The 21,705-nt window shown below is 43.4% G+C and overlaps 1 protein-coding gene across 2 annotated transcripts in view; it reads right to left on the bottom strand.

Annotated features, from left to right (window-relative positions):
- The window catches only part of si:ch73-22o12.1 (nectin-2), a 296,208-nt gene that overhangs the window by 161,486 nt on the left and 113,017 nt on the right, over positions 1-21,705 (bottom strand). For both annotated transcript variants that reach the window (XM_033981674.2, XM_055227683.1), the window contains exons 2-4: positions 13,946-14,055; positions 6,623-6,872; positions 1,406-1,699 (exon numbers count right to left, since the gene is read on the bottom strand). In XM_033981674.2, coding sequence (XP_033837565.1) covers positions 1,406-1,699; positions 6,623-6,872; positions 13,946-14,055 — 654 coding nt within the window. The remainder of the gene's footprint in view (positions 1-1,405; positions 1,700-6,622; positions 6,873-13,945; positions 14,056-21,705) is intronic.

The raw sequence follows: 21,705 nt of genomic DNA, 5'->3' as shown, positions 1-21,705 counted from the left end.
GGGAGAGAGGGGGGAGACAGAAAGGGAGGGTATGAGGGGAATAGGCGAGAGGGGGAGAGATAATTTTATACACTTTTAAATAAACAGATGAAGAGAGTTTGAGGGGGGAAAGGGGGAAAGAGGGAGAGAGAGAGAGAGAGAGAGAGATAAAGGGAGAGTAGGAGTGAAGAGGGGGTATGGGTGGAAAGGGAGAGAGAGGGAGAGAGAATATGGGGGAGCAGGGGGAGACAGGGAGAGGGGGGAGTATTGGGGGGCAGGCAGAAGAGAGGGGGAGAGAGAGTTTGGGAGGTAAGGGCGAGAGAGGGACAGGGAGGGAGTATGGCGGGAAAGGGAGAGAGAGAAGGAATGAGGGGAAAGAGGGGAGAGAGAGAGTATGGGGAGCAGAGGGGAGAAATGGAGAGAGAGTTTGGGAGTTAAGGGGGGGAGAGAGAGAGAGTAAGAGGAGAAAGAGAGGGAGAGAGAGAGTACAGGGGAGCAGGCGGAGCAGACGAGGGGGTATTAGGGGGCAGGCGGAAGAGAGGGTGAGAGAATATGAAGAGGAGGAGGGAGAGGGGGAGAGAAGAGAGTATGGCAGAATAGGGGAAAGGGGGGAGACAGTAAAGGGGCAGGGGGTTTAAAGAGGAAGAGAGGGAGGGAGAGAGTATGAGGACACAGGGGAGAGAGAGATGGGGGGGGTAATGACATCACAAGGTGGAACGTCGCATTTTGAGCTTTGTAGATGTAACAGAATGAAACAAAACACAAGTCCAGGTCTGATTTTGACGTGATAAAAACGATCCAACATGATTAAAGAGTCATTTTGTGATAAAAGTATTTTAAAGTCTATTTTTCTGTCTGATTTTGCAGTATTTTTTTTTTTTTTATTTTGTTTTATTTTGTATTATTTTGTTTTATTTTGTTTTATTTTGTATTATTTTGTTTTATTTTGTATTATTTTGTTTTATTTTGTATTATTTTGTTTTATTTGGTTTTATTTTGTTTTTCATGTGTATTTTATATTATTTTGTTTTATTTATTTTTATTTTTATGTGTATTTTATTTTGTTTTATTTTTATGTGTATTTTATTTTGTTTTATTTTGTTTTATTTTGTATTATTTTATATTATTTTGTTTTATTTTGTTTTATTTTCATGTGTATTTTATATTATTTTGTTTTATTCATTTTTATTTTTATGTGTATTTTATTTTGTATTATTTTGTATTTTTTTGTTTTATTTTGTTTTATTTTTATGTGTATTTTATTTTGTTTAATTTTATGTGTATTTTATTTTGTATTTTGTATTTTTTTGTTTTATTTTGTTTTATTTTTATGTGTATTTTATTTTGTTTTATTTTGTTTTATTTTCATGTGTATTTTGTTTTATTTTGTTTTATTTTCATGTGTATTTAGATGAAAGATCCTCACATAAAACGGCCAGTTTCATGAGGAAACTCTCCGGTTTGGTCTGGGTGCGATGTTCCACGATGCAGCTGATGTCTTTCCCGTTGTCCGCCGCCGTCGGGACCAGTTTGTATTCGCTGGTGATGGACACGGTGTTATCGGCGCCGGGTTTGGACACGGACGTGGCGTTGCCCTTCGCCGTGGTCACCCAGCGGATCTTCGCCTCCGGACGCCCGTTCAGGGACTCGCAGCGGGCGACCACGACGGGTTTGGCGCCGGCTTCTACGGTCACGATGGAGGCGGCGTTCTGCGGTTTAGCTGCAAAAGAAGAAGAGGGAGGAGTCAGGGATGAACGGATGAAATGGAAGTGAAGCAGGAAAGAGGAAAGATACAGAGAAGTTTTACTGAAGAGGAGATTTATGTGGAAATAAATCATCAAAGTAAATTTTAAAAACGTTTTGAGCCGTCGTCAAAACCTTGGATCACAACAATTATATCAAAACTGCACAATGGAACTTTTCTGCTAAAGCGTCGGCCTCATTCTCGTCTCCACAGTTTGGGAAAAATAAATTATAAGTATTTAATTGAAGTGTATTTTATTTGTGTTAGTTCTTTTTAAACGTCGTGTATTTGAGTCTTTCCCCGACACAAATATAAACATGAATAAATCTGTATTTGAGTCGATGTTCAGATCCACATTCGTCTGAGCAGCTTTTCTCCACCATGAACTACGTGAAAAACAAACGTCAGGCCTCAGACACAACTTCAGTCCTGAAACGAGGAGACGAGGGAGCGAGGAGACGAGGGAGCGAGGAGACGAGGGAGCAAGGAGATGAGGGAGCGTGGAAACGAGGGAGCGAGGAGACGAGGGAGCGAGGAGACGAGGGAGCGTGGAAACGAGGGGACGAGGGAGCGTGGAGACAAGGAGACGAGGGAGCGAGGAGACGAGGGAGCGAGGAGACCAGGGAGCGAGGAGACGAAGGAGCGAGGAGACGAAGGAGCGAGGAGACGAAGGCGCGAGGAGACGAGGGAGCGAGGAGATGAGGGAGCGAGGAGATGAGGGAGTGTGGAAACGAGGGAGCGAGGAGACGAAGGAGCGAGGAGACCAGGGAGCAAGGAGACGAGGGAGCGTGGAAACGAGGGAGCGAGGAGACGAGGGAGCGAGGAGACGAGGGAGCGAGGAGACCAGGGAGCGAGGAGACGAAGGAGCGAGGAGACGAAGGAGCGAGGAGACGAGGGAGCGTGGAGACGAGGGAGCGAGGAGACGAGGGAGCGAGGAGACGAGGGAGCGAGGAGACCAGGGAGCGAGGAGACGAGGGAGCGAGGAGACGAGGGAGCGAGGAGACCAGGGAGCGAGGACACGAGGGAGCGAGGACACGAGGGAGCGAGGAGACGAGGGAGCGAGGAGACCAGGGAGCGAGGAGACCAGGGAGCGAGGAGACCAGGGAGCGAGGAGACCAGGGAGCGAGGAGACCAGGGAGCGAGGAGACCAGGGAGCGAGGAGACCAGGGAGCGAGGAGACCAGGGAGCGAGGAGACCAGGGAGCGAGGAGACCAGGGAGCGAGGAGACGAGGGAGCGAGGAGATGAGGGAGCGTGGAGACGAGGGAGCGTGGAAACCAGGGAGCGAGGAGACCAGGGAGCGAGGACACGAGGGGACGAGGGAGCATGGAGACAAGGAGACAAGGGAGCGAGGACACGAGGGAGCGAAGAGACGAGGGAGCGAAGAAGTATAGAGGAAAGAGGAGAGAAGAGGAAGTGGGATTGAAGTCAAAGGGTTAGGAAGCAAGGAGACAAGTGTCCGAGGAGGTATAGGGGCAGAGGAGAGAAGAGGAGGAGGGATTGAAGGCAAAAGGTGAGGAAGCAAGGAAACAAGGGAGTGAGGAAGCAAGGAAGCAAGGGGGCATGTGAGGAGAGGAGATGGGAGAGGATACTTAAAGGTAGACACGCAGGGAAGCAACGAGGAAGAGGAGAGAAGAGGAGGAGGAGGGATTGAAGGCTTAGGAAGCAAGGAGACAAGGAAGCATGTGGGGAAAGGAGAGAAGGAAAACACGACGACATGGGGTTAGGAATCGAGGAGACAAGGAGGCACGTCTGGAAGCAAGGAGGAAAAGGAGAGGAGGGACTGAAGGCATAGGGTTAGGAAGCAAGGAGACAAGGAAGGAAGGAAGGAAGGAAGGAAGGGGGCATGTGGGGAGAGGAGAAAGGAGAGAGGGATTAGTGAAGGTAGAGAAGCAAGGAAGAATTAGGGGAGAGGAGAGGAGAGGAGAGGAGGAGGAGAGAAGGAGGCTTGACAGCACAGAGCGAGGAATTGAGGGAGCAAGATGGCACGAGGGAGGAGAAAAGAGGGAGGAAAGGAGAGAAGCACGGAGGTGAAGAAACACTAGTGGTTATATTGAAAGCAAAGAGGCATAGGGGAGTGAGGGCATACGGCGAGGAATCAAGGACACAAGAAAGAATGGGAGGAGAGAAGGGAGGAGAAAAACAGATGGAAGTCAAATAGAGCCTAGTGGTAATAAGGAAGCAAGGAGGCATGGGAGGAGAGGAGAGAAGGACATGAAGGCACAGGGCTAGGAGACAAGGAAGCAAGGTGGCATGGGAGGAGAGGAGAGAAGGACATGAAGGCACAGGGCTAGGAAACAAGGAGACAAGGAAGCAAGGTGGCATGGGAGGAGAGGAGAGAAGGACATGAAGGCACAGGGCTAGGAAACAAGGAGACAAGGAAGCAAGGTGGGATGGGAGGAGAGGAGAGGAGAGAAGGAAGACATGAAGGCACAGGGCTAGGAAACAAGGAGACAAGGAGACAAGGTGGGATGGGGGAGAGGAGAGAAGGACGATATGAAGACACAGGGCTAGGAAACAAGGAGACAAGGAAGCGAGGAAGCAACATGGCTTGGAAGGAGGGGAAATAAGGAAGACATGAAGGCACAGGACTAGGAAACAAGGAGACAAGGAAGCAAGGAAGCAACGTGGCATAGGGGAGAGGAGAGATGGAAGACATAGGGCTAGGAAACAAGGGAACAAGGAGACAAGGAAGCGAGGTGGCATACGGGAAAGGAGTGAGGAGGAAAGAGCAAACTAGAGAAAGATTGAACGATTTATGGAAAAAAAAAGTCTATTTTTCCGTCTTTACAGTGAGATTTGCAGTTTATGTTTTAATAAGATTCTGTTCCGAGCTCAGACTTTACAATGGGCCAATGTTCACGTGTTTGTGCAGCTCTGAACTACAAGGTTAGACGATTTTATTCAGAATAAAACAGGAGATTTTGTCGTTCGTGGAGGAAATTATGAAACTTCAAAAACTGCTCTTGTTGCCCGTCACAGCAAATATTACATCGAAATATCGCTCTATTTAAAGACAAAACAATATCATTTGGGGTAAGTATCGCACACGTCGACTTTTACGGCTTAAATCTGATCATAAAGACAAAAAAAATAACAAAAAAGGTTGAATTAATAACTCGTCTGACTCATTAAAGACGCAAAATTACGACTAAATTGTGTCATTCTGCTGTTTATTTTCGCGCGGCTCACGATTTCTTAAAAATAACATCGATTTAAAATGTTGTTTGTGGTTTAAATCTGCTCTTTGGTTCAATATTATCGTAAAGAAGGTAAAGAAGCTAGGGGCCGTTAGATGAGAGAAAGGGGGGAGGGCGAGGGCCTAGGGATCAAGGAGACGAGGAAGCGAGGCGACATCGAGGAGACGAGCCGCAGGGCCAAGGTTAGACCGGCGGTTTCCACGGCTTTAACGAGAACACAATCGATCTGACCGTGTCGTTTAAAACAGGAATTAGGGCGCGGTGGACATGCTTTTAACCTGCGGGCTCGCTCAGGGAAGAGAGCGCGGCGAGGGGACGGCGGACGGGGGCGTTTGCATATAGATGATGACTTCAAAGTGCTCCGCCGGTGGGTAAAAGCATTAAGATGTACAACAATAATAGAGTTTTTCATCACGGCTTCGGCTGGTGAGCGACGCCGCTTCGTTCTGCCCGTAAAACGAATTTGTCGCAGGAAGCACCGAGGGACGAACGCGGGACAAAGACGGAGGCTCGTGCGGGGAAAACGAACGCAATTTTGAACGATTTTAATAACAAACCGCTTCAAAACAAAAGTTCAATAAGCACTAAAGCTCAAAAGTAATTAATTTGAGGTTAAATCATAGGCGCTGTACACAAATGGACTTCGCTAACGTGCTAGCTCCTTCGCTAACGTGCTAGCTCATTCGCTAACGTGCTAGCTCCTTCGCTAACGTGCTAGCTCCTTCGCTAACGTGCTAGCTCCTTCGCTAACGTGCTAGCTCCTGCGTTTCAAACCCGCGTGTAAGGCTCCGTCGATTCACTTTACAATGAAAAACTGTGGCCGTGTCCTAATTTGCTGAATCACCCTTAAATGACAGACAGACAGAGAGAGACAGAGAGAGACACAGACAGACAGAGAGAGAGACAGAGAGAGAGAGAGAGACACAGAGAGAGAGACAGACAGAGAGAGAGACACAGAGACAGACAGAGACAGAGAGACACAGACAGACAGAGAGAGAGAGAGAGAGAGACACACAGAGAGAGACAGAGACAAAGAGAGAGAGACAGAGGCAGACAGAGAGAGACAGAGAGAGAGTGAGAGAGAGACACAGAGAGAGACAGAGAGAGAGAGACACAGAGTGAGAGAGAGAGACAGACAAAGAGAGAGAGACAGAAAGAGAGAGAGAAAGAGACAGAAACTTGTGTCTGTAAATCCAGATCTGAACATTAATAACAGACACATCAGGTCCTTCTTTCTCCGAGGTCGCTCCTGTTAGCGTTAGCAACAGGTTTGATTGACAGCGTTGCTAAGCGCCCTCTCCCTGTGAAACCAGTGATGTGGACGGGAAGAGGCGTTACCTTCAACATCCTCGCTCTGGATTGGTTCTTTGGTTGCTATGACACTCAAATTAACCTCTACACCTGCTCCGGCCTCGATGAGCTTCATTTGCAGCTGAAGTTGTGGCGACGTCAGACTCACTCAGTCACTTCTTTACACAAACTGTGGGTTGTTTTATAATAAATCTCCAGTGGATGTGACTGAACAAAAGTTTGCAAACGCTAAAATTATTTCCACAAATTCACAAAGTGTCTTCAGTGTTTGCGAAAGGCTCTAAATCAGATTAATCGTTTTATTAGCCCGGCCTCCCTTCACATATTTATTTGACAATTAGCAGCATTTTACTTCATAATCAAATCACACATAATAAAAATCAGACTCACCGAGCATGACCAGGTACGTGATGCCCTGCTCGTTTCCGCTGGGGTATGTGGCGTATTCGCAGATGTACTTCCCCTCGTCGGACATGCGCACGTCCTGGATCTGGATGGAGGGGCTGGACAGGTCCGGAGGGGTGGGGGCGAAGCTGACCCGGCCTTTCATGGGGGAATCTGGGTAATTTGGGTCAAAGTTCGGGTGAAAGACGGCGATGTTGATCCTCTCTCCGTCCTTGGGCTCGTAAATCCATGTCACCTGGAAGAGGCGAGAGGAGTTTGAGTCGGCCATTTTGAGTTTAAAGCGAGATCAAATGTGTTCATAGGACATTTATTATCCAATTGGCTTTGTGCACAACGGCGCCCCCAGCCTCACTGTTAGCGTCACTACTTCCTGTTAGCGTCACTATTTCCTGTTAGCATGCTAGGCCAGTTAATATGCAGCAATAATGTGTCTTACCACAACTCTGCAGACGACACTCAGATCTATGTCTCACTGCAGCAACAGATCAGTGTGTGGAGGAAAAACAACTTTCTCTAGATAAACTCAGACAAGACTCAAGTCACAGAAACATAGAGAAAGTGTCAGCGTCACCTCCAGTCTCTCTCTCTAAAACCGTCAAATCTGGCGAACTTTAACAGACACATCAAATCAATAACATCTGCAGCTTTTTACCACCTATGTCAAAAATCAAAGGTAAACTGTCAAAACCAGACTCAGAGACTTATCCTGCATTTGTCTCCAGTAGATTAGACGACTGTAGCGTCCTGATCACTGGCCTCTCCAAACGAGACACAGAACAGAACATCCAGAACATCCAGAACATCCAGAACATCCAGAACACTGCTGCTCGGGTCAGGACTAGAACCAGGAAGTACTTCACACATCACTCCTGTGCTCAGGTCTGTGGCTCCTGTAGCTCAGAGAATAGACTTTAGAGCAGCTCTGCTTGTGTATAAGTCTCTCCATGGACCAGCACCAAAGAACATCTCCAACACGTTAGTGCCACATGAACCATCTCACACTCTGAGGACTTCAGGGACCGGCCTCCTGCTGGTCCAGAGTCAGGACTAAACATGGGGAATCAGCGTTTAAGTTTTATGCAGCTAAAACTTGGAACAGTCGTCCTGAAGATGTGAGACAGACTCGACTTTGACAATGTTTAAATCCAGACTCAAAACGGTTCTGTTCAGCTGTGCAGACGACTGAAAGGTTTTTATTCTGCCTCTTCTCCTTTAGTGGTAATTTTATGATGATTATTTGTGATTATTTATGTTTTGATTTGTGTGATTTTAATGTCTTTCTTATTCTGTAAAGCTCTTTGAATTACCTTGTGTACGAATTGTGCTGTACATATAAACTTGCCTTAGCGTCACTACTTCCTGTTAGCGTCACTACTTCCTGTTCAGTTTTATCTCTATGAAGTTTTTGCAGAGTCACGTTAAAACTAATAAATATTTAAAGATGAGACAGTGGACAGGGAGCTGCAGGGGGGTCAGAGGTCAGAGCTAATGCTAATTTTGAGGCATAATAAATATTCAAAACGCCCCAAACTGAAATATTCTACATATAAAAATAATTGGGTAGTTTTTTTTTAAATTTTAATTAATTTGAATTTTAATATATTGTTTATTTGAGCCTATTTTCTGTAAAACGATGACTGATGAGCTGCAGAATAAGTTGGACCGTTCACCAGACGTCCTCAGACCATTTGGCAAGTCAAGTTTTCAGTGGAGGTGGGAGACGTCAGGAAAAGATTAATTTGCAATTGCCGTTTTGGATGGAAAATTTGAGTATTGTCTAAAATAAACTGTTTAAAAGCTGCAAAATATCAGTCGTATTTGTGCATTTTGTGGTTAATTTTATGAACTTATAAATTACTGACATTATTCTGAACCATTTTTGCACAATACCCATAGAGTGTGTACTTTAAAGGACATGGCTAACGCGCTAACTGCCACATTCGACATCATAGACTCTGGCTCCAATTCACTTTCTATTGAAAAAGTCGCTCCTCTCTCTGTCTCTGCTGCTTCAGACTCATTTTGGTCTTAAATGTTCGTATTAACCCTCTACATGATCCTGGGGTTTTTATTTCACTTTTGTGTCTGTAAATCAAGATCTGAACATTAATAACAGACAAATCAGACGTTTTATCTCATAGAAGTTCTAAAACTGTCAGAACCGCTCCACTTCGCCGCTGTCATTATTTTGAATTTATTTATTTTTTTGTTATTTTTATTATTATTATTTTTTTATTATTATTATGAGGGTTTTTTTTTTTTGTTATTTTGAATTCATTTATTTATTTATTTTATTTTATTTTTTTGTTCTTATTATTATGAGGTTTTTTTTGTTATTTTGAGTTCATTTATTTATTTTTTGTTATTTTGAGTTTTATTTATTTATTTATTTTTTAGGTTTTGTTTGTTTTGGTTTTTTTTCTGTTTTTTTTTTGGTATTTTAAGTTTTGAAAATCTGTCCTCTCTCTGTCTCTGCTGCTTCAGACTCATTCTGGTCTTAAATGTTCGTATTAACCCTCTACATGATCCTGGGGTTTTTATTTCACTATTGTGTCTGTAAATCAAGATATGAACATTAATAACAGACAAATCAGGGTAGCGTTAGCAACAGGTTTGATTGACAGCGTTGCTAAGCGCCCGCTCCCTGCTAAACCAGCGGTGCGGCGCAGAAAGGGGCGTTACCTTCAACAGCCTCGCTCCGGATTGGCTCTTTGGTCGCTATGACACTCGCGCTCGAAAGTCCAAATATGTAACTCTGCTCCGAATTAGCCGCTATCACTGCTAGCATCGATGAGCTTCGTTTGGACTGCGTCGACGTCGAACGCATTTAGTCACTTCTTTACACAATCTACGCCGACACATAAACCACAACATTCATTTTTATCGATATCGCCAATTTCTACGCATTACTTAAAAAAAAACAACAACAACTTAGTCCTTGAAAATCCAGTTGTTTCATCAAAGCAGAATATTTGACCATTATATCGCGCTCGGCTGGTGTACACAAGATTCAAAATGAGAACGTTTTTCAGCAGATATTTAAAAAGAAAACATTTTAAAAGCAGCAAAAGGGTGAAGTGATTCATTTTAGAAAATACGTCCATCTTTAAAGACGTGTTTGGCTCAGTATTTCCAGTCTGTACTTAACCTGACGCTTAATCCTGTCATGATGTTTACTATATGGATTTATACTGTTCCACAACACTACCGGGCAAGGCTACAGGTCAGATCTGTGGAGCGGCGACCCTACTCTGTGCAAAAGTGAGGAGATTTGCGGTGTTTTTGTTGTAAATATGATCAGATTTGAGCTGTGAGAGAGTGAATAAGTCACTTTTACGGCGAATTGATGGCACATTTCGCTGTTTATTTGTCACAGCTCACGTCTTTTAATGTAACTATTGTATATAAAAATGGTTTACCGGGATTATCTTGCAATATTTCAAACTTAATCCGTAGAAGCTTCATCGTTTATTTCAGTATTTCTCTGTAGCGACGGTGTGACGATATGGAGCTTCAGAACGCATTATCGTGACAACAAAATGGATTCTCGCGTCATTTTTTGAGTTTGCGAACTGATGGGAGTCCATTTTGAGACACTCCCGCTGTAAGGGTCAAATTTGTAAAGCAGCGAACGGACCAATCAGAGCTCAGCGTCCGAGCAGAAACTGAAAACGGTGCAAAGGATCAGCGCCTCGTGGACTACATCGTGAAAAATCCTGAGTAAAGCATGAACAAATACTTAATTCTGTCAAGATCCCAGTCTGTCCCTGCGTTTCTGTGCCTGGAGCTGGGTGGAGACTCTGACCCCACCCACTAAACACCTGCAGCCAATCAGCAATCAAGCCTCCACGAAGGGACTGAGGATCGTACAAACTCCACCAGATCGTCCGTGTATCCTCTGGGGTACAGTTCCGCTCGGCTCAGTCTAGTTTTCCTGCGTATAATCTCAGTACTCAGCTGTTTTTTTTTTCTCATTTTTCACCAGATCCTGCTCTTTGGAACTACTCTGCACCTCCGCCTCCGGCCCAGCTCTCCACAACCGGTACGGACACCTCAGCCTCTGACCCCGCTCCCTACGACGAGCTCGAGGACGTACATTTACATTTCTGTTTGTTAAAAAAAAACAAAAAAACTGTTCAACTTTTTACCCCGAGTCTGTCTCTTTTATCACCCAAACATTACGACAAATTCATAATAAACAAATGGTTAATTAAAACATTTTCAGACTTAGTAACTACGTAAAGCCATTGTATGTCACTTTTTTGCTAAACAATCGAAAGAGGAAAGTAAGAGCGTGTATTTTTTTGTATTTTGGTTGTTTTTAATGGGAATCCCCTTCATTTAAATGGAAAATTAAACATTCTACTGTGAAAATGTGAAATAAAGTAGATTGATTTGCGTAACGTGTCCAACGTTCGTGTTACCAATCGACTCAACACTGCCCCCTTTCTTTGGGAGGCTTTAAAACGCCTCTGTAGTCCCTGTAGAACCTATTTACTGTCGAGATCGGCAGCTTCATGCAAAATAACACAACCCGAACGACGCTGGCTGGTCTCACGGGAACTTCTGGAGATGAAACGCATTGAAAAACATAAAAAATTCAGCCGTTACCATAGACTGTAAATATAAACGGACATAGCTAACCTGCTAGCCTCTGCGCTCCAAATAGAAAGTGCGCATTAGCAAGACGTAACTAAGCTTGAATTAAGTCTTTATTCATGATATATTAAGGCTAATTAAGGTGTAAAATTTAGCTTTTTTGGCTTGTTCTGCCGTTTTACGCTTCAACCAATTAAACGATTCCACCTTCCAGATCAATAATCACCTCAACCTGCATCTTTTCCTTCCGAAGACGACTTAATTATAGTCATTCCAGTACTTTAGGATAGTTATTTCCGGCCGTAGTGTTTGGTCGCTGCAGGCCTCATCCATCGCGGCGCGGCTAAGTGACACTAGAGACAGTATTTGAACATTATACCGTGCACTTTGGGCGGGTGTACGCGGCATCATAATCACCAAAGGAGCAGGTATGAATATGGAGGAGGCGTTTTAGGACTCGTGTCTCCGGGGGCGCCGAGTGGAACCAGGAGAGACGCGCTCGGCCCCACTTCATTGAGATGCAGCTAAGAAGTGAGCGGCCCATTACCATATCCAATCCCCCACAGCAAACTAAAGCAGCTTACTATTGTTTGTTTGTAGTAATAAAACATTAAGCCAGACGTGATAAAACACATTACTGGCCTTAGGAATATTTCTCTGGGCTCTAATTTGCACGAGTTCAATTTGGAAGGTAAATGAGGAGCAAAAGTCAATTAAATAAAGTTAAAAAGTTGTACTATCTGTGTAAGAAGAATTATGGATTTGTTCATTTATTAATGCGTTTACTGACGATTATTCTATAGAGACGTTAAACGAGTTCGTGTTTAACGGTTTGCAGTAGTTGAGCTTTATGTCAACGTTCCTGGCTATGTGAATGACAATTAGTATGCAAACAGCACACTTCCTGGTTCACGGATGATAAAAAAAAAAAAAAAGCAGAGCACAGTTGTCTAATTTTGCCCTTAAGAGCCGCTGTTACATAATCCGTGCAAGGGAAAGACCGGAGACTGTGTAAATAACGGGACGTCACCGCGGCGTTCAGCTCCAAATGAAGCTCATCGACGCTAGCAGTTATAGCGGCGAATTTGGAGACAGATTTGGAATTTCGAACCGTGAGTGTCATAGCAACCGAACAGCCAATCAGGAGCGAGGCTGTTGAAGGTAACGCCTCTTCCCGTCCACATCGCTGGTTTAGCGGGAAGCGGGCGCTTAGCAACGCTGTCAATCAAACCTGTTGCTAACGCTAACAGGAGCGACCTCGGGGAAAGAAGAACCTGATTTGTCTGTTATTAATGTTCAGATCTTGATTTACAGATAGTTTCTCTATAGTTTTTTCTCAATAGTTTCTCTCTCTCTGTGTGTCTCTCCTTCTGTCGCTCTCTCTGTCTCTCTCTTTCTTTCTCTTTCTATCTCTCCCTCGGTCTGTGTCTCTCCCCGTCTCGCTCTTTGTCTGTCTCTCTCTGCGTCTGCATCTCCCTCTCTCTCTGTCTCTCCTTCTGTCTTGCGCTTTTTTGTCTGTCTCTCTCTCTCTGTCTCTCTCTGTCTCTCTCTCTCTCTCTGTCTGTCTCTCTCTCTGTCTCTCTGTTCCTGTCTCTCTCTCTCTCCGTCTCTCTCTCTCCGTCTGTCTCTCTCTCCGTCTGTCTCTCTCTCTGTCTGTCTCTCTCTCTGTCTGTCTGTCTCTCTCTCTGTCTGTCTGTCTCTCTCTCTGTCTGTCTCTCTCTCTGTCTGTCTCTCTGTCTCTCTCTCTCTCTGTCTCTCTCTCTGTCTGTCTCTCTCTCTCTGTCTCTCTCTCTCTGTCTGCCTCTCCCTCTCTCTCCGTTTGTCTCTCTCTGTCTCTCTCTCTCTCTGTCTCTCTCTCTCTGTCTGTCTCTCTCTCTCTCTCTGTCTGTCTCTCTCTCTGTCTCTCTGTCTCTCTCTCTGTCTGTCTCTCTTCACAGACACAATAGTGAAATATAAACCTCAGGATCATGTCGAGGTTTAATTTGAACATTTAAGACCAAAATGAGTCTGAAGCAGCAGAGACAGAGAGAGGACACAGTTTATCAATAGAAACTGAACTGGAGCCAGTTTGTATCGCGACGCTAGCAGGTTAGCGGGTTAGCCGTGTCCATTTATATAAACAACCTTTTTACTTCGCCACATAAAAATGGATATGTCACCTTTAACAGACCGTTCGTCCGTTTCACACGTCGCACGCCCAAGAAATGAACATATCAATCAGTAACACAAGTTTTACGCCTGATGCCCTCCCAGATGCTGACCTGTCTTTCTGTAGCGTTGGGACCAGCACGAGCAGAACACGCACAGAACACGCACAGAACACGCACAGAACACGCACACTGTCACAGCAGAAGCAAAACGCTGCACAATGCGCCCGGCGTCGTCATAATTAAATGTTCCCAAATATAATGGAGGACTATAATTTGTTTGCAATTACCTCCCAGCGATGTATGTCACTCACAGTTAAACACGGCGTTTCTGTCGGGGGGCTGCTCGTCGCCATGGAGATGTTACTGCATTGACAGGAATGTTCCACAGTATGGCAACAAGTTTACGCACAAGAAGGAGGTCAAGCGACAGATCAGAGCTGTGGAGAGGCAACCGCGCTCCCACAAAGTTTATTATTTTAGCGAGTTTTATTCAAAGCAATAACATCTCCATCTGGAATCAAATAAAAAGTGACACGGTGCAGGTGAGTAGTTTGGTTACCATGGTGAGCTGGACCCCAGTGGCGTCGGTAAAAGCACATCGCAGGTTGACCGTCTGTCCCGGGTAAGACAGAACCTCCGGCTCCACCTTCACCTTCTGCCCCGAGGCTCCTGCAAGACAAACAGAAACAGAGGAACGGATCAGTGCGAGGTCTGGACGAGGGACGAGGGACGATACGACACGGAGACAATCTGTGACGGAGGACACTGGAGTTACAGCCTTTTCTGTTCTGATACCGATCCCGATTCTCAATATCAGCCGATACCAGCGCAGAAAACTCTACCATTAATCTCCTTCAAACAAAAATAAAAGAGAAAACCGATTCATCTGTTACGTGGCTGTTTCTTGCGTCTCAACTGCAGAACAGGTTTGTATAAATAAAACTCAAACATTATGAGACTTTCAGAGCGAACTACGACCTGTAAATAGTCTTGTCTTATTAGTTCACTTCATGTGTCCAACCAGGATATTGGATGAACCAACATTTGGAAGCTGATATTGGTTTTTAGTATCAGCCCCGATCGTGCATCTCTAATGGAGAATCACTCTGATATGGAAAACACCACGAGCACCAGATGCTTGATGTAACTTTTTTCAATTCCCTCCAAATACTCTGCAATATTTTATATATTTTTTTTATGTATTTATTTTGTATGTATTTATTTATTTTATTATTTTCAATGTATTTTTTTGTATTAATTTATTTTATTATTTATTTTATATGTATTTAATATTTTATATGTATTTAACATTTCATATGTATACAATACATATTAAATATTATATTTATTTATTTTTATGTATATTTATAGTTATTTTATTTTGATGCATTATTTTATTACTTTTATGTATTTATTTTATTTATTTAATATGTATTTCATATTTATTGTTTTAATTCATATTTACTCATTTTTATGTATATATTTATTGTTTTTATTTATTTTATTTTTATGCATTTATTTTATTATTTTTATGTATTTATGGCATTTTTTATTTCATATTTATTGTTTTACTTTAAATTTATTTTTTATTACAAAATAATTTTAACACAACATAATAGTTGGTCCAAATGTTTCCTATAAAGATGCTATTTTAAGTCCTATTTTTTCATTATTGATGTTCAAACTCTGACGTTGTAAAATCACCCGTCTCTGTGTTGGCGTGAGGCGTTAAATTTTACGACGACCTACAGACTGCTTAATGACACGGGCAAATGTTTGTTTCTGCAGGACCGACACGGGGCGTCGTGCCGCTGAAAAATCCTCCATATTGGCCCTTTGCTGTCGTCCGGCGCAGGACACGTATAAAGACGAGCAGAGCGAGAGTTTAAGAGCCAAGTCTGTGGTGATAAATGAGGACGGAGAGGTTATGTCCGCTACAACACTGGAACGCATTAGAGAAGTGAAGTAGGCCAGCAGCGGCGTCCAAGAGTGTGTGTGTGTGTGTGTGTGTCGAGTCTAGTCCCCACAGTGTGATAAATAACACATACACACACACAAAGGCATCTGGGGACCTTCCTGCTTTATGGGGACTGAAATCAGGTCGGATGTAAATCTTTTGTTGTTCGATTCACCACATGATTTTAAAGTCACATGAGCGTCAACATGAAGTGAAGTTTAGAGTTTAAGTTAAGTTTAAGTTTAGGATCGGACTCCAGGAAGTGAATGGAAGTCAATGTGATGTCCCCAAAAAGCACGGAAATCCCTGTGTGTGTGTGTGTTTGTGCGCAGGGGTGTGTCGGTGTGTGCGCGTGTGTGTATATGCAAGTGTATGTGCTTGTGCCTGCATGTGTAAAATGTGTGTGAGTGCATGTCTGTGTGTGTGCGTGTGTTCGTGTGCGTGCGTCTGAGTGTGCGCGAATGTGTGTATGTGCATCTATGTGTGTGTATGTGTGTGCGCGTATGTGTTTGTTATGTGCGTGCTTGTGTGTGTGTGTTCATGTCTATGTGCATGCGTCTGTGTTTGTGCATGTGTTTGTATAAGTGTGTGTGTATATGTGTGCATGTCGGGGTGTGTGTGTGTATAAGCGTGTGCGTCTCTGAGCACATGTGTATATGTGTCCATGTCTGTCTGTGTGTGTATAAGTGTGTGTAGGGGTGTGTGTGTGTGTGTAGGGGTGTGTGGGGGTGTGTAGGCGTGTGTGTGTGTGTATAGGGGTGTGTGTGTGCGTCTCTGAGCACATGTGTATATGTGTCCATGTCTGTGTCTGTGTGTGTATAAGTGTGTGTATATGTGTGTGTGTAGGGGTGTGTGTGTGCATGTATAAGTGTGCGTGTGCGTCTCTGAGCACATGTGTATATGTGTCCATGTCTGTGTCTGTATAAGTGTGTGTATATGTGTGTGTGTAGGGGTGGGTGTGTCTGTGTGTGTATAAGTGTGTGTATATGTGTGTGTGTAGGGGGGGATGTGTATGTGTGTGTGTATGTGTGTGTGTATGTGTCTCTGAGCACACGAGGTCATAAATCTTGATCCTGTGCGGCTGCAGTCTGTCATTGGCACAGCAGACACATTCTTGTAGAGCTGCTAACAGTCTAAATAAATACAGTGTTTTGGGGTCTGTTGTGTCAGTGTGTGCGGTCGTGTCAGTGTGTGCGGTTGTGTCAGTGTGTGCGGTTGTGTAGCTCCTGACTGTTTTCCACACAAAGTGCCCATAAACTGAAGAGTGTGTAATCCAGGGCTGAGATGTGTTTACTCGTGTGAATGAGCTGCATTAGTGATTCAGACGCAGCACCTGGAGGACACAACTCTGAGAACGCACAACTCTGAGGAACGCACACAACTCTGAGGAACGCACACAACTCTGAGGACACACAACTCTGAGGACGCACAAAACTCTGAGGGCACACAACTCTGAGGACGCACACAACTCTGAGGAACGCACACAACTCTGAGGAACGCACACAACTCTGAGGAACGCACACAACTCTGAGGAACGCACACAACTCTGAGGACGCACACAACTCTGAGGACGCACACAACTCTGAGGACGCACACAACTCTGAGGACGCACACAACTCTGAGGACGCACACAACTCTGAGGACGCACACAACTCTGAGGACGCACACAACTCTGAGGACGCACACAACTCTGAGGACGCACACAACTCTGAGGACGCACACAACTCTGAGGACGCACACAACTCTGAGGACGCACACAACTCTGAGGACGCACACAACTCTGAGGACGCACACAACTCTGAGGACGCACACAACTCTGAGGACGCACACAACTCTGAGGACGCACACAACACTGAGGACGCACAACACTGAGGACGCACAACTTTGACAAACACACAACTCTGAGGAACGCACACAACTCTGAGGAACGCACACAACTCTGAGGAACGCACACAACTCTGAGGAACGCACACAACTCTGAGGAACGCACACAACTCTGAGGAACGCACACAACTCTGAGGAACGCACACAACTCTGAGGAACGCACACAACTCTGAGGAACGCACACAACTCTGAGGAACGCACACAACTCTGAGGACGCACACAACTCTGAGGACGCACACCTCTGAGGACGCACACCTCTGAGGACGCACACCTCTGAGGACGCACAACTCTGAGGAACGCACAACTCTGAGGACGCACAACTCTGAGGAACGCACAACTCTGAGGACACACAAGTCTGACAAACACACAACTCTGAGGACACACACATTAGTACTAAGTGTGTAATTTTACCCCCGTCTGTGTCGATACTTGATGCCGACGACACGATGCAAAAATGAAATACTTTTTTGGCAATAGACTGTGATTTAGAATCTAAGTTTCCACATCGTCTTTTGTCAGTGTCAAAAATCAGAAACTAATCGATACTTAAATAACAAAACTAGTAAAAAAAAAAAAAAAAAAAGTACTATATGGGAACGCCAAAACTACTAATACTTATTAATGCCTTAGTATTAGCATTAGCATTACTAACAAAAGATGCTTTGGTACATCTGTTGCTAATAATGCTAATGCTATATGCTAATAATGCTAAATGCTCATAAGTTTGGCTTTTTCATGTGAATTTGTGAATGACAGTATTTATCATTAAGGAGAAGCATCAAACTTAAACTCTAACACAGCGTGGAGAATGTCTAATAAGTGTGTAGTGTCGCATTTATTAAGTGTGTAGTATACAGTTTATTATGTATGTAGTATATAGTATTAACTGTATACTATAGAGTTTAATGTGTGTAATATAGAGTTTAAGTGTGTAGTAGTTTAATGAGTGTAATAGAGTTTAATAAGTGCGTAGTGTCGAGTTTAATAAGTGTGTAGTGTCGAGTTTATTAAGTGTGTAGTATAGAGTTTATTAAGTGTGTAGTGTCGAATTTAAGTGTGTAGTATAGTTTAATGAGTGTAATATAGTTTAATATGTGTGTAGTATAGAGTTTAATAAGTGCGTAGTGTCGAGTTCATTAAGTGTGTAGAGTATGTATTGTATATCTGGGTAAAAGTAATTAACCAAGTTTATTCAGCCCTGTATCTGTGTGCTGATGTTATTTTTATTATTATTTTTATTATTATTGAAGCGGTTTAATCTCACTATATCACCGTGTCTTTAATAAACATCGTGTTCAGGTGCAGACGCCTGGAGCCTGAACACTCTCAGTTTTCACGGTGAAAGCTAAAGGTGCACTTCAGCGTTACTGCGTTTTTTTTTTAAAGAAACAATTACCCACAGAACTAGTTCCTCTGGTTTGTGCTGAATCACGTCAAACTTCAAACTAATACGAAGTGAAGCGCTAACGGAACAGATAAGAGTCGAGGCGTTTCGTGTTTGTGCGTTCGGACGACTCAAAACAGGATCACAAACAGTATCAAAGCGAAAGGCTAGATAGAAGACGCTAGAAAAAAGAAAAAAAAAAAGCGTTTCCTAGAATAACAGCGGCTCTCCCAGGACCAGCCCAATTTACAACCACAAAACAACCTCCTGGAATCCACCGAGGAATCCGCAGAGGAACCTCGAGCCGGCCGCTAACAGCCCACGGGACCGGCGCCGTGTTATTGGGCTGAGAGGGGAGGAAACGCTCCACTCCTCTCTCCTCTGACACACATACGGCGAAAAAGAAAGAGCAAGGAAACGGTATTTAGCTACAGAACGGATTTAGCGTCATCTGGGTCAAACGTTTCAAGAGCTGTTAGCGAAAAAAACGACTAATAAAACTGAACGACGACTCGATGAATTGAAAAGAAAATTGCTGGATTAACAAATTTGCCCAAAAAAATCATTAGCCGCAGCGAGAGACTGTAGATGTAAATGAACATAGCTAACGTGCTAGCTGCTCCAGATTGGCTCCGATAACTGCTAGCTCGATGCTATAGCTGAAAACCAATATTTAGCTTTTAAAATCCACTTTTTTAAGCTTTACGTTAGATTTATACTTGTTGAACCGTCTGTTGTACGTTTATTCATAACTGATTTAAAAAAGTAAATAAAAATGACGTGAATTATTGCGTTTTAGACGACATCGGAGCGTTCTGTAAGCTAATGTTTAACGTGGAGAAAAGGAAGCTAAAATACATCCAAATGTTTATGATTAAAATGCTGATTTTTGTTGTAATCTAACGAGTTCTACGCTCCAGACGTTCATCAAATATCTGAGCAGGTTTTTTTATATGAAAATCCTGTTTTCAGTAGCGAAGCCTAAGCAGAAATCAAGACAAAGTCCCACAGAGAACTTTAGTTTTAGGTGCAGAATTAGCGCTTTATATAAAGAAACAGCTCACACATTCACACAAACGTTTACACACCAGTGAACACAAACACACACTAAAGTTACTGTATTTTAGGAAGTGTGTGAAAAATGCAGTACATTCTGATACTTCATTTAACATGATTTTAAAGACTAAACAAAAACGACCCTAAAAGAAAAAGTTATTCTGCCGAGTCTGATGATTTGGAGTGAGATCCAGAGTAAACTTGTCGTTTTTATTCTTTATTTATCTGATTAACTGTTAATATCTTACATTAACAAACCAGACACGTGTTCAGTTCTGTCTGTGCTTCATGGAGCTGAATAAATATAAATGTGTTACGTTAGCATTAGCATTAGCGTTAGCGTGCTGTACTGATATTCAGCCTGTTCTTCTCCATTTTATATTCGCGTTTAAAGATAAAATGTGTGTTCTTATAGTCCGGTGTGACTTATATATGTTTTTTTATGCATTTTTTTGGCTGGTGCGACTTATACTCCAGAGCGACGTACAGTCCGGGAAACACGCTCCTCAAAATTAGCATTCCGAGCGCACGTTTTCAGTGTATTAAGTAACTTCGACTCACTCATCTACGACGTCTTCCATTACGAACGCTTCTGACCGCCGAGCCTTAAATCGTCCAGAGTATTTAATAAACCGCGAGGTACGAGCCCCGTCAATCCTGTGAAGCGTCTGATTAAGTCGAGATTAGCCGTGGGACAGGAAGCCCGCTACGCTAACGAAGGATGGAGGAAGAGGAGGTAGAAAAGTGCAGAAGAAGAGCCTAATTACACAACGAGGGAGACGTTTGGCTGCGTGTCGTCATGTGTTTGTATATTTGGATAAGTGCAGGCGAGTCGGAGCGGAGACTGTGGTTGAGCGTGCGTGTGTGTGTGGAGGGTGTTTATTACGTCGCGGGGACTCAAATCTGTGTACACTCGCAAAACGGGGACCAAAAAAAAGACGGCGTACGAGTTAAAAAAGGTTAAAAAGCCCGAATTACGCCATTTTTTGATGTTAAAATGTCGTTTCCGCGTCAAAAACAGACCTGGAGTTGTGTTTTTTTTGCTTCATTCACACACAAACCCTGCAGATTTGGGCTGTTCCACCTTGTGATGTCATCATGTGGTGATACAGGAAGTGCTCCATTGTGTTTTTAAACTCCACACACCTTCATTTATAGAATCATTTGGATCATTTTAGTGCTGGATTTACCGCTTATCTCGACTGAACTAAAAGGTAAAAAGAGCCGTTAACTTGTAAAACTACCACCTGATGACATCACAAGGTGGGACAGACGGACAGGCGGAGTTTGTGATGAGTCTGGAGGTTGTGACGTTCACACAAACACCACATTATCTCGGGGTGAGTCTCCATTAAAGCGTTTCATTATAATAATTATCTGCTGCGGCTCAGTGTTTCCTCTGAGGCTCCAGAGGCTGAACGAGTCAAGACGAGGAGAAAGTACACGGACCTTTAACGAAGTACAAGTACTACTAATGAGGAGGGGAAAGTACACGGACATTTAACGGAGTACAAGTACTATTAATGAGGAGGAGAAAGTACACGGACATTTAACGGAGTACAAGTACTACTAATGAGGAGGAGTAGTAGTTCTAGTAGTTCTAGTAGTAGTAGTAGTTCTAGTAGTAGTAGTAGTAGTAGTTCTAGTAGTAGTAGTAGTAGTAGTTCTAGTAGTAGTAGTAGTAGTAGTAGTTCTAGTAGTAGTAGTAGTTCTAGTAGTAGTAGTAGTAGTTCTAGTAGTAGTAGTAGTAGTAGTAGTAGCAGCAGTTGTTCAATTTGTAATAGTAGTAGTAATTCAAGCAGTAGTTCAAGTAGTAGAAGTCGTAGTAGTTGTAGTAGTAGTAGTAGTTTAGTAGTTCTTGTAATAGTAGTAGTAGTATCAGTTCAAGTAGTAATAGTAGTATTAGTTGAAGTGGTAGTTGAAGTAGTAGAAGTAGTAGTAGTTCAAGAGGTAGAAGTTCAAATAGTAGCTCAAGTAGTAGTAGTAGTAATAGTAGTAGTAATAGTAGCAGTAATAGTAATAGTAGTAGTAGTTTCGT

The sequence above is a fragment of the Periophthalmus magnuspinnatus genome, chromosome 16 (assembly GCF_009829125.3).
Source record: "Periophthalmus magnuspinnatus isolate fPerMag1 chromosome 16, fPerMag1.2.pri, whole genome shotgun sequence".
Classification (NCBI taxonomy): domain Eukaryota; kingdom Metazoa; phylum Chordata; class Actinopteri; order Gobiiformes; family Gobiidae; genus Periophthalmus; species Periophthalmus magnuspinnatus.
Note: the sequence above shows the minus strand (reverse complement) of the source record. Positions and strands in the feature narration are given on the sequence as shown.